Source organism: Girardinichthys multiradiatus, chromosome 20, assembly GCF_021462225.1.
Source record: "Girardinichthys multiradiatus isolate DD_20200921_A chromosome 20, DD_fGirMul_XY1, whole genome shotgun sequence".
In the NCBI taxonomy this organism is placed as follows: Eukaryota; Metazoa; Chordata; class Actinopteri; order Cyprinodontiformes; family Goodeidae; genus Girardinichthys; species Girardinichthys multiradiatus.
In genome coordinates, this window is record NC_061812.1 from 30809902 (window position 1) to 30823429 (window position 13528).

Here is a 13528-nt window from a genome sequence, read left to right on the forward strand (position 1 = left end):
CAACCAATCACAACATTGCAAGTACTGCACATGCGCATTTTGCCTTAAACCTACAGTCGACACGGCGAGCTTTCGCCTGATAACGTGCTTAGCTAACTTCAAGTTTAAACAGATGTTGACTTTTTTAGATTACCCTTGGAATTCAAGGCACAGACTGTTATTTTAACTCCCAGATCTTACATACAGGTAAGACGTTTTAGTTAGTTAGTCCAACGTTAGCAGCGTTAACTAAACATTTCATGGAAAGTGGTTAGCTTAATTTCAATCATAACTGTACGCGGACAGTGACGATGCTGTCGGATCATGCTTGCTTTTATGAGTTTACTGTAGGTTTTATCACAGGATGGTTTATTTATGTGAGTGTTCCGATCGGAATGATGTGTGTTGGTGAGGACTTGATTGTCAGTCTTAAACTATTATTTTTATCTGACTAACATCTCGGGGTTTTAAACCAGCTGCACAAGGTTTTACTGTGTGCCATTATTACAGCATTACTACTTGATAAGCTGCTAATCGTAGTTTCTCTAAAACTTAACAGTAATTTGGTCAAATTGTTGAATTTTTATATCCTTTATTTTTAGTTAATAGAAAATTAACCCCCCCCCCCCCCCCCCCCCCCCCAAATAGCCTTAGAAATAAATTTTTCGTTTTCTGATTAATAGTGTTAATTAAGGTATTTCGTCTTTTGAAGTAAATGATGCACCCTTAAACACTCTAGAAACATACATTTTCTTTCATTCAGAAAATATGTAGTTCGTCAATTGATGCTTAATTTCAAGAAGTGCACCAATCAGGCGTTTCCTGGCCAGTACCGATTTCCAAGTTTTTCAAGGACTGACCTCACGTTTTTAAGTTATTAGAATTGTTTTACTGCTAAGGAATACTGTAATGACAGACAAAATTTCATGAAAAATTTACGAATTACACGATTTCTCTTATTTTTGTCATCAAAATATATGTCCATCCATTGTCTTCCGCTTATCCGGGTTCGGGTTGCAGGGGCCTAAGCAGAGAGACCCAGACTTCCCTCTCCTCAGCCAATTGGGCCAGCTCGTCCGGGGGAATCCCAAGGTATTCCCAGGCCAGTCAAGAAACATAGTCCCTGCAGCGTATCCTGGGTCTTCCTCCCGGTGGGACGTGCCCGGAACACCCCACCAGGGAGGCGTCCAGGAGGCATCCTAACCAGATGCCCGAGCCACCTCAACTGGTTCCTCTCAATGTGGAGGAGCAGCGGCTCTACTCTGAGTCCCTCCCGGATGACCGAGCTTATAACCCTATCTCTAAGGGAGAACCCAAACACCCTGCGGAGGAAACTAATTTCGGCCGCTTGTATCCGTGATCTCGTTCTTTCGGTCACGACCCAAAGCTCATGACCATAGATGAGGGTAGGAACGTAGACCGACCGGTAAATCGAGAGCTTCTCTTTTGACTCAGCTCTCTCTTCACACCGACAGACCGGTACAGCGCCCGCATCACTGCTGACGCAGCACCAATGCGTCTGTTGATCTCCCGCTCCATTTTTCCCCTCATTCGTGAACAAGACCCCAAGATATTTGAACTCCTCCACTTGAGGCAGGACCTCCCCCCCGACCCGGAGAAGGCATTCTACCCTTTTCCGGCTCAAGACCATGGACTCGGACTTGGAGGCATTCATTCTCATCCTGGCCGCTTCACACTCGACTGCGAACTGCTCCATTGAGAGCTGTAGATCACGAGCTGATAAAGCCAATAGGACCACATCATCTGCCAAAAGCAGAGACGCAATCCTACGGCCACCAAAACGGATCCCCTCAAGACCTTGGCTGCGCCAAACAATTCTGTCCATAAAAGTTATGAACAGAATCGGTGACAAAGGGCAACCTTGGCGGAGTCCAACCCTCACCGGAAACGGGTCCGACTTACTGCCGGCAATGCGGACCAAGCTCTGACACCGGTCATACAGGGACCTAACAGCCCGTATCAAAGGGCCTGGTACCCCATACTCCTGGAGCAACCCCACAAGATTCCCTGAGGGACACGGTCAAACGCTTTCTCCAAGTCCACTAAGCACATGTAGACTGGTTGGACGAACTCTCATGAAACCTCCAGGACCCTGCTGAGGATGCAGAGCTGCTCCAGTGTTCCACAGCCAGGACGAAAACCACACTGCTCTTCCTGAATCCAAGGTTCGACTATCCAACGACTCTCCTCTCCAGAACCCCCGAATAGACCTTACCAGGGAGGGTTAAAATATATGTCCCTAAACTTTTCAGATTTTTTAATGAAACTCAAACAACGTGCATCAGAGTTGCAATTTAAACAATTTAATATATAGGTATTTGGTTTGTGGATCACCAAGCAAAGCCTGAGTTGTTTGCTGGTGAAATATGTAAGTCAGAAATAGACTTCAAATGAAAAACCATTTCTTGCTGTGTTTATTACAAAGCATTCTGTAAATAGTCTGCCTCCCGTGAAAACAAGGACACAGAATTGAAGGCGTAATGTGACAAATATGCTCCTAATGTCTGGTTCTCCCAGCAAGTTTTTCTAATTGTCGGCTGATTTTCAAAACCTGTGAGATCCCACATGTGACGATAAAAGATCGTACGATATCGTTGTGACGATAAAATTGTCACACCACACAACAGTGTGTGGTGTGACACCACTCATGAACAGATTTCACTCACAAACATTCAAATTTCAGTCGGGAAATCACACAAACTCTCTCGAGTTTAAACGTGAGTTCACAGTAATTCCCTTCTGTGTTCCAGTCACATTGCTTTCTGATTGGCTACACTTCACATTCAACAGGCTGCGTGTTCGTTTGTGCTCGGGGAACACCCCAGACGGTAGGAAGTCGGGGCAAGACAATCCAACATGTTGAATATCCCCGATTTGAGGCCGGAGCGGTCCCGATGTCCTTCCGAGCAGACTAGATCGCTCTCAACAAACCATACACAGAAAAAATTATCTCATTAGATTATCTTAAGAGCCATCACGATAATCGGGGCATGTGGGAAGGGGAAGATCGGTGCAAAAACCGGCATAAAAATCCTGCCATGTGAACCAGGCATTTCATCTGGTGTTGAAATAAGGGTTTATTTTACACGTTATGTTGGTGTATAGACCTAACCACCATAATTATGCTGGGCAGAGGTAAGCTAAATTATATGTGCTTAGGGGTAATTTCATTTATGAGCCTACTGTACTTGGACCACCCTGGTAACTTCTTCAAGAGACATGTTCATCGGCTTCCATCTAAATCCGTCGTTTTGCTTAATAATGACGTATATTCATTACAAAACTTACAAAATAAAGCCTTATTACCAATTTTCTAAATCTGATGTTTTCCATGTCCTTACTCTCTTAAGAATATAGATTTTTTTTAACATTTAGAGCAGAAGACTGTAAGTCACAATATGTGGGCTGGGACATCGGCTACAACTTGTCAGTTTGGGAGGCGACTTAGATGTAGTGATAGTAAAAGCTGTTCTATGCAGATTATGTTTTAGTTTTAGCTGAGGTTTTCAGGGAAGTTGGATGAATGAGTGACTAAGTGACACCTTGCCTCATTGCACCATCCACATATTGGTCGATGTCAGCATGGTAAATCCAACTTTACAACATTTGGTATTGTTCTAATGAAACATGGTCACACACACATGCTGGTTTATACTTGTGTCACGCTGGCACTATTCTTAAATTTACAATTTATAATCTTGGTGAACAAATAGGGAAATTTTTACAGTCAGTTATCAGGTAATTGCATGCTTTTTCTGTTGTTGGCATTCAGTTGTGGACAAATGTAATGGTTACTCTGGTAAAGAGCCTTAAAATACACAAATTACACACTGTAGGGCTGAAGCTAACGATTATTTTAGTAATCGATTATTCTGACGAGTAATCGCATAAAAAATGGCACATTCTGCAGATTTGTCATTTAAATACTTGGGCCTCTTAAATACATAAATACATGAAATAGAAAATGCAGGTAAATAAATGATTCAATTCCTTTTAAAAATCAAAATTATTTTGCTTAAAATGCAATAACAGCATGTCTTTATTATTCACCTGAACATTTGTAGCTAAGGATGCATCTGCAGCTTAAACAAAACGTTTTAACATCAAAATGCTAAAGCATTAATACAATAGCTGCTTCTGTAGTGAAACTGGTCACAATCAAAAAAGTGCATAAAGTGTCACTTGCACACTGCATTCTAGATTTTCAAATAATAAACATTGCCTTTTATCTATTGAACCTCGCTATCCGTTTCCTCGCACGCGAGTGGTCTGGTTCTGCAGACGTGTGTTGGTTTTCGAGGTCTGCCGCCACTACAGCAGATGTTTCCTGCTGAGGTGTTGCAGCATCAAGGACGTGCTATTCTGGAAAGCTAATTCAGTTTTGCTGTACACACACTGCTCTGTGCTTTCTTTTCTGCTAACTTTAAAGTGATCCCACTCTTTTGACACTTTGTCATTTTCTTTGCGCTTCTTTTTTGCCCCTTGCTTTCTTCCTCCATAGCTAATATTCGCACGACACGACTGTGGCTCAGTAGGAAGAGTAGTCGTCTTGCAATCGGAAGGTTGTGGGTTCGATTCCAGCTTCCTCCTGCTGTATGTCAATGTGCCCCTGGGCAAGGCACTTAACCTCAAGTTGCCTACTGACCTGTGTATCGGTGTATGAATGTGTGAGCGTTAGTGAGTGCGATTGGGTGATTGTGGCTCTAGTGTAAAGCGCTTTGAGTGGTCTGTATGACTGGAAAGGTGCTATATATTTTCAGTCCATTTACCATTTACCCACGAAACATCAGTGTAGGCTATCATTAGTGGAGGTGAGAGAGTTGTGCAACACAGATAACCACCTGGCTGGAACACAGTGTCCTGAATAGTTAAACAGAATTTAGCGAAGCCTAAATTTAGATGATTTTAGTAATCACGGTACTCGACTCATTCGAGGAATAATCTCAGCCCTAAATATAATAGAAACATCTCATCTTTAATTTGAGTACATTGATTGTGTGTGGAAAAATCTTAAGAACTCACTGGTTGCAAACTTATTGGTACCCCTGATGTCATTACTTTGTACAACCTCCTTTTGCCAATAGGAAAGTTCTTATTCTTCTCCAATACCTGGACAATCTCTGTTTGAACAAATCTCTCAAGATGAAGGTGGGCAACTCCAGTCCTCGAAGACCGGTGTCCTGCATGTTTTAGTTATTTCCCTGACCTGGCTTAAATGATTGCACCGTTAGCAGGCACCTACAGAGCTTGGGCTTAGCAGGTTATTCACTTATCTGAACCAAGTGGAGCAGTGATGAATCTAATGCCTCTTTTCCACTAGTCTCTACTCAGCACGGCTCAGTCCAGTTCCACTCAGTTTTTAGGCTTCTCTGTTAGTAATGGTTACATGGAACCGTTTTCTATGTATTTTTATTACCTTCTTGCGGTTCAAAGCGAGCCGAGTTGTGCTGAAAACGGAACATCAGAAGACTGTCAATCACTGATTGGGTGGGGGTGGCATCACTAGCCACAGCATACATATAATAACTAATATCTTCAACTGTTAAATCGTGGTATGCTTGGCTTATTGCATATATGACCACTATAGCAAGCTAGCATTAGGTAGCATTAGCTTACCCTTACACGTCCTTTAGCCTGTACCGCTCCATGGCATCTCTCTCTGTCCTGTACTTATCCGAAGTGCTTCGTCCTGCTGCCCGTAGCCTTCGCCGGCTCTTCTTTCACTCTGAGTCTGATAAAAGCTACAGACCAAGCAGCAGCTCCCCCATTGTTGTTGTGTTTGTGTCACATACAAATCACATCACGTTACGTTTTCGGCCTGTGGGACCTCCTTGCTGTTGATCATCCTGCCCACATTAAGATTTCACTCAATTGCAATAGAAAATGAACCAAGCAGTGCAGAGTAGAACCGAACCGAGACAAACCACGCTGAGTAGGCACTAATGGAAATGGGCATATAAGCTGCAGGATGCTGGCCCTCATAAACTGAAGAGGCCTGCCAGGGTCCTCCTCTGTTCTTGTTTCACTTCATGACACCCCACAATTTTTCTACTGGTCCTTCTCAAAATATTAGCATATTGTGATAAAGTTCATTATTTTCCATAATGTCATGATGAAAATTTAACATTCATATATTTTAGATTCATTGCACACTAACTGAAATATTTCAGGTCTTTTATTGTCTTAATACGGGTGATTTTGGCATACAGCTCATGAAAACCCAAAATTCCTATCTCACAAAATTAGCATATCACTAAAAGGGTCTCTAAACGAGCAATGAACCTAATCATCTGAATCAACGAGTTAACTCTAAACACCTGCAAAACATTCCTGAGGCCTTTAAAACTCCCAGCCTGGTTCATCACTCAAAACCCCAATCATGGGTAAGACTGCCGACCTGACTGCTGTCCAGAAGGCCACTATTGACACCCTCAAGCAAGAGGGTAAGACACAGAAAGAAATTTCTGAACGAATAGGCTGTTCCCAGAGTGCTGTATCAAGGCACCTCAGTGGGAAGTCTGTGGGAAGGAAAACGTGTGGCAGAAAACGCTGCACAACGAGAAGAGGTGACCGGACCCTGAGGAAGATTGTGGAGAAGGGCCGATTCCAGACCTTGGGGGACCTGCGGAAGCAGTGGACTGAGTCTGGAGTAGGAATATTCAGAGCCACCGTGCACAGGCGTGTGCAGGAAATGGGCTACAGGTGCTGCATTCCCCATGTCAAGCCACTTTTGAACCAGAAACAGCGGCAGAAGCACCTGACCTGGGCTACAGAGAAGCAGCACTGGACTGTTGCTCAGTGGTCCAAAGTACTTTTTTCGGATGAAAGCAAATTCTGCATGTCATTCGGAAATCAAGGTGCCAGAGTCTGGAGGAAGACTGGGGAGAAGGAAATGCCAAAATGCCAGAAGTCCAGTGTCAAGTACCCACAGTCAGTGATGGTCTGGGGTGCCGTGTCAGCTGCTGGTGTTGGTCCACTGTGTTTTATCAAGGGCAGGGTCAATGCAGCTAGCTATCAGGAGATTTTGGAGCACTTCATGCTTCCATCTGCTGAAAAGCTTTATGGAGATGAAGATTTCATTTTTCAGCACGACCTGGCACCTGCTCACAGTGCCAAAACCACTGGTAAATGGTTTACTGACCATGGTATCACTGTGCTCAATTGGCCTGCCAACTCTCCTGACCTGAACCCCATAGAGAATCTGTGGGATATTGTGAAGAGAACGTTGAGAGACTCAAGACCCAACACTCTGGATGAGCTAAAGGCCGCTATCGAAGCATCCTGGCCCTCCATAAGACCTCAGCAGTGCCACAGGCTGATTGCCTCCATGCCACACCGCATTGAAGCAGTCATTTCTGCAAAAGGATTCCCGACCAAGTATTGAGTGCATAACTGTACATGATTATTTGAAGGTTGACGTTTTTTGTAGTAAAAACACTTTTCTTTTATTGGTCGGATGAAATATGCTAATTTTGTGAGATAGGAATTTTGGGTTTTCATGAGTTGTATGCCAAAATCATCCATATTAAGACAATAAAAGACCTGAAATATTTCAGTTAGTGTGCAATGAATCTAAAATATATGAATGTTAACTTTTCATCATGACATTATGGAAAATAATGAACTTTATCACAATATGCTAATATTTTGAGAAGGACCTGTATAGGATTATTTTTTTTTTCTGTAGGCCTGGGAACTGAGATGCCCATGGAAGAAGATAGAGTTTTGTGTCTGGTGAACCGTTTCTGTTTTCATTTGGACAAAGGTTTTAAAAACATATTTTTGTGTAATATCTTTTGGTATCTATAGGAGTTAATGATAAAGCCACATAGTCTAACAAGGTTCTCTGAAATTTTGAAGAAAAATAAGCCCACAGTGTTACACATCTAACATTATACTTTTCGGTAGGTAAGAGGTGCTCTTTTACATGTTCATCTTCCTTTTTTTGACTACATCCTCACCTGTGTTTTTTTTCAGTCTTATCTAACCAAATCACACAGCTACAGTTAAACTCCTGGTGTAGTTTAACAAACTCCACATATTTATACATGAAAGGATGGTTTCTGGCATCCTTTTCCTTCCAAACAATTTATATACATGTAGATAACATTTAGCCATCACTTGACCTATGAAGAGTAACCCAAATTTGCCTTGGTTGAATGGAATGTTCTCTTGTCTTTCCCATTTTTGAAGAATGACATAAAGAAGATGTGAGACTTTTTATTTGACACTAAATAGATGTACTGAAATTAAGGACATCTGCATCTTAATGTTAAGAGATAATGCAGTTTATTTCAACGCTATTTTTAGAGATTTTTACTGGGGATTGGTGGGAGGGGGGTTAACAAATTTGACTGCGCCTGTATAGTGAATTTGACAAAATTGTTGCTGTCATTTTGGTAGAGTTGCAAAAGCCATGGCTGTGATCCAAGTCACACTGGGACAGGAACAACAAATACCGACGTGCCAGACACTGTGAAGATAGTAAAATTTTTAGACGAAATAAAACATTGAGCCAGGAGGTTCTGTTGAGACTAAGAGGAAATATAGTGAAATATAGATACCGTTTTCCCACTTACAAAGAATGGAGAGGTCTGTCACTTTCATCGCAGATACACTTCAGCTGTGAGAGACAGAATCTAAAAAAACACCTGGAAAATCACATTGAATGGTATTTAAATAATTAATTTGCATTTATTGCATTAAAAAAGGATCTGACACAATAGAGAAATGGAACTTCATATTTGATACAGAAACCTTTGTTTACAATTACAGAGGTGAGATGCTTCCTGTAGTTCTTGATCAGGTTTGGAGCAGGGATTTTGACCTTCAAATGTTTCTTCTTAGTTGGGCCACAAATGGGCCATTTCTTAGTTGCCCTGGCTGTGTGTTTTGGGCCCTTGTCATGCTAGAAGACCCAGCCACGGGAAGGAGGTTGTTGCAATAAATGTCATGATACATGGCCCCATCCATCTTCCACTCAATACAGTCCAGTTGTCCTGTCCACTTTGCAGACAAGTACCCCCAAAGCATGATGTTTCAACCCCCAAGCTTCACACTTAGGATGGCGTTCTTGGGATTGTACTCATTCTTCTTCTTCCTCCAAACATGGCGAGTGGAGTTCTACATTGGTCTCATCTGACCATATGACCTTCTTCCCTGCCTCCTCTGGGTCGTCCAGATGGTCATAAGCAAACTTGCAATGCGTCTGGACATGCATTGGTCCCCTGCTGCATTGTGCTTCAGGATTTAAATCCATGACGGCGTGATGTGTTACCAATGGTAACCTTGGAGACTGTGGTCCCAGCTCTGTTTGGGTCATTGACCAGGTGTGCTGTGTAGTTCTGGGCTGATCCCTCACCTTCCTCACGATCATCGATACTCCATGAAGTGAGATCTTGCATGGAGCCCCAGTCCGAGGGAGGTTGACAGTAATCTTGAGTTTCTTCCATTTTCTAATAACTGCGCCATCAGTTGTTGCCTTCTCACCAAGCTACTTGCCTATTGTCCTGTAGCTCAGGTCAAACAGTTTTGTCCTTTGACAGCTCTTTGGTCTTGCCCATGGTAGAGAGATTGGAATTTGATTGACTGAGTGTGTGTACAGGTGTGTTTTAGATGGGTAACAAGGTCAAACAGGTGGAGTTAATACAGGTAATGAGTGGAGGATATGAGGGCTTCTTAAAGAAGAACTAACAGGTCTATGAGAGCCAGTATTCTTGCTGGTTAGGAGGTGATCAAATGCAATAAAATGCAAATTAAATATTTAAATATCATACAATGTGATTTTCTGAATTAGTTTTTTTAGATTCTGTGTCTCACAGTTGAGGTTTACCTAAGATAAAAATGACAGACCTCTCCATTATTTGTAAGTGGGAAAACGTGGAAATTCAGGAGTGTATGAACAACTTTTTTCCCCGCTGTATCATGTGTTTGCTCTAAATTACGCCTCATTTATGAATGATATAACTCGAAAGACTGGTAAAAGTGAGAAGACGTTATGAGTTGCAATCTAACCTGTGAACTTTATCAGCACTTCTGTCTCATTTGTTAAACAAAGTCCCATGTGGCCAATACACTTTAGTAGCTAACCTAGAAAAAATAATCCTGTCTTTATGTTGAACCTTGTTCCAGATCAGAATGCTTATGCGTTTGTTTTCAGAAGATTAGCATTAAAAGAGTACCAAAGATTAGGCAACCTTTTAGCTCATGCTGCTGGGAGGAAACATGCTGGGTGAAGATTTAGGAGAGCTGTTGGGTTTTGAGCAGCTTCTGTAAGGGTTGTACTGTTTATGTGTGCAAATTATTGGTAAAATCACCACTACAGAACATTTAGTAGGAGTTCAGAAGTATTTGTTTGATAATTCAAGAACAATATTAGAAATCTGTTGACACTTCTTATTTTCATCCTGTTGCTGGTCTGTCTACCTACAGTGTCTGCTGACTGTGTGGTCACATGAGAGCACATGATAAATAGTTTGGTGTAAGTCATGGTGAATCCAAGAGTCCTTCGGCCCATTTATCAGTCCACTGAGCAAATCTAGCCCTGGCACAATCTCACTACACTGCAGGCTTAAAATATACTTTTCTGTTTACCCTGTTGGTTTGACGTCAGCATGAATCATCACAATCACTGGTACAAAAGAAAATGTGGAAAAATGTGCAAGCACTGTGGGGATCAGTTGTAGAGATAGAAAGAAAGCCATTTCTACTTCAAATATCTCAACGCTGGATTGCATCTTCATAATTTGTATGAATAATTTATATCTGCCAGAGACCGTGTTAGAAGTGTTTTATTTGGGCTAAGGAGAAAAAGGTCTGGACTGTTGCTCAGTGGTGAGAGATCCTACTTTTTACATAGTACGTATTTACATTTCCCTTGGAAACAAGGTCCCAGAGACTGTAGGAACAGTGGAGAGGCACAGCATCCATGTTGCTGAAGTCCAGTGTGACGTTTCCACAGTCAGTGATGATTTGGGAGCCATGTCCTCAGTTGGTGTCGGTCCGCTGTGATTTATCAAGTCCAAAGTCAGAGCAGCTGTCTACCAGGAAATTTTAGAGCACTCCATGCTTCCCCTTGCTGACAAGCTGTAGGAAGATCCTGATGTCATTACCAATACCTGCTTTAAAGTGGAACTAAATCTGATCTAAATGGAATACATCCATGAGACTTTTTTTCATGATTTGGAGGGATCTACCTACGTACCAAATTTCAAATCTCTACAACTTACCAGTTGGTCCATCTCAGTATAGGGGGCGCTGTAGAACCATTTGGCCACGCCTGTTTTTGATTAAATTAAAATAAAAAAACATTATGCGTGAACAATTTTGCGTAAAGTTTGGTGAGTTTTTGTATATGTTAAGGCATCCAAAAAAACAATTTAATAGTAAAGAGAGCAGTTTCCTTGGCAGCACTTTCGCTGTTCAGGCCTCATTACCTCTCAATGCTCGCAGTTCCAACTCCTGACACAGTGAGATGGTTTTATACCGAAACGCGGGTGCTGTGACAGAGACATCTACCAAGCTTTACCCTTTGAACCAATAGGAAAATTCAGCTGCAGTAACCATCGTTCAACCCAAAGAGGGCAGCACTAAGACGGTTTTAGGAAAGATATTGCAGAATTAAACAAGTGTACATTAAAATAAATTTTAAAAAAGCACATTAATATAAAAATAGCAACCTTAAGGCCCAATTTATTCAGTTTATCTGCAAAAAAACTGTTGATTTGGGTGTTGGTTACTCTTTAATGACAATTGGTATAGCTATGCTTGATTAGCCAGCAAACTCAGCTGCCTTAAACCTTTTTGAGAATCAAAGAACGTCAGGATGATCACCTCCAGGCCGAACTGCATTGATGCAAAATTCAGCAAAATTCATGCTGATGATAACTTCTCTACTCACATATCTTCTCTCACAGTGAAGCTGTGTTCAAGAAGGATCAGGTTAGACTGTACTTCTTGGGGCAGCTTTGGTCCTTCAGTGTTTGCAGCAAGATGCTGGAGATCTTCCAAAAGGCTGTGGTGGAGATAGCATTTTCCTCTGAAGTCATGTGTTGTAGCAGCATCAAATCCAGAGATCTGTTCTGGCATGACTGATCTGTTGATGATTGTGCAAAGAAGGAGGCTATAATGAATTTATTTAAAATAGAAGTTTCATTTGTTGGATTGAGATGCCAAACAAGTTAGCTACTGTACTGTGATGCACCTGTAACTATTATGTTTTTACAGCCTTTCTTGCAGATTTTATTATTACTGTTTGTTAATATTGTTTTGTTGATTATTATTGTTGAGGAAGATGCTAAAGAACTTGACTTTTGGATAATTATTCCCAATACCAGTTCAGGGTGCAGTAGTGGTGTTCTGCTGCCTCAGCTCCTCTTTTGCTCCATCATGCCACAGTCATGTGCACAGTCTGTGTTATAAAACACAGCTGTCTGATCAGTTGAGGCTTAGGATTGGATATGAGCTACATATACAATTGAAAGTAATTCTTTTATGGGTTTTGTGTGCAACGATATCTGTCTAGATGCCTGTTACGGAAGAGAAACTGTTTTGCTTGCAGTGGACTCGATGCTTCCTGTGAAAGTTCTCGTCCGCATTGTGGCTTTTGCCTTGATTTAATGTTGCTTAATCATTAGGATGACTTGTGAGTTTTAGGGAGTAAACAAATTCCTGCAAAATCATCGAGGTTGCGTATTTGTTGTGTTTGAAAAGCATGAACAGTCTCATTTCTCCATAGTTACAGGTTTCACTCACATTATTGTCCAATTGCAGGGGTGGCTGATATTCATTCCTCACCCTACTGGGGATCCTGCAGCCTTCCCTGATGACGACCGAGCAGAGCGGAGACCTCTTGGAAGGTAGCCCTCGTTAAGCAATAGAAGCAACACATTACAGCCATTCTCACTCTGGATGCCTCCCTAAGGTTGCAATAAAGTTTCAAATGTATACCTAGCTTATTCAAATTACACCTTTTGAAAGATTTAGGGTATGCTCAGTGTAAAAATCATGATTTGCTTCTCCAGCACCTGTAGATTTTAATTCCCTCAACTTGAAAAATTTTTTGACTCATAGTGCCACAATGTCAGTGTGACATTTAGTCTCCCCTCCCCCCATCCTGTATTGGAAAAAAAAAAACACATGCATTGGCAGCAGCATATAAAAGCAGAGTCATTCTTAAGCAACAGTGGACTTTAGGACCAGCAGTGAGTTAGAGATGAGCGGAGGGAAGCAGGAACACTCCAGGCTCTGTAAGTTGCATTTATACAGGCATACATTTGTCAGCTCAAATAGTAATTATAGGTCAATGAAAAGTTCATTTGTAGTTCTGAAAACAGTCATTTTCCCTTTAAATGTTGTCACAACAAATTTTTGTTGAGTTATTAGGCGTAAGTTGTGTCTGTTTGGAGGTTTTGCGACGACATTGATACGTGTAATTTTAGGTTTTAGACTGCCCGTGTGACAGATCTGCATCAGACATTAGATTGCTTCTTTGCATTGAGAATCTTACTGTACACCTCTGCTGTAAAAA

At 41.6% G+C, this 13528-nt stretch overlaps 1 protein-coding gene across 6 annotated transcripts in view; it reads left to right on the top strand.

Annotated features, from left to right (window-relative positions):
• The first annotated feature begins 50 nt into the window (after positions 1-50).
• Positions 51-13528, top strand: part of LOC124857519 (natural resistance-associated macrophage protein 2-like) — a 33964-nt gene continuing 20486 nt past the window's right edge. For 5 of the 6 annotated variants that reach the window (XR_007035612.1, XR_007035613.1, XR_007035614.1 and 2 more), the window contains exons 1-2: positions 51-186; positions 12772-12857. Coding sequence is in view for 3 of the 6 variants with exons in the window: in XM_047348808.1 (XP_047204764.1) it covers positions 12824-12857 (34 nt within the window). In the remaining 3 variants the exon portion in view is untranslated. Of the gene's footprint in view, positions 187-12771; positions 12858-13195; positions 13248-13528 lie in introns of those variants that run through there. The other variant, XM_047348807.1, reaches the window with a different exon arrangement.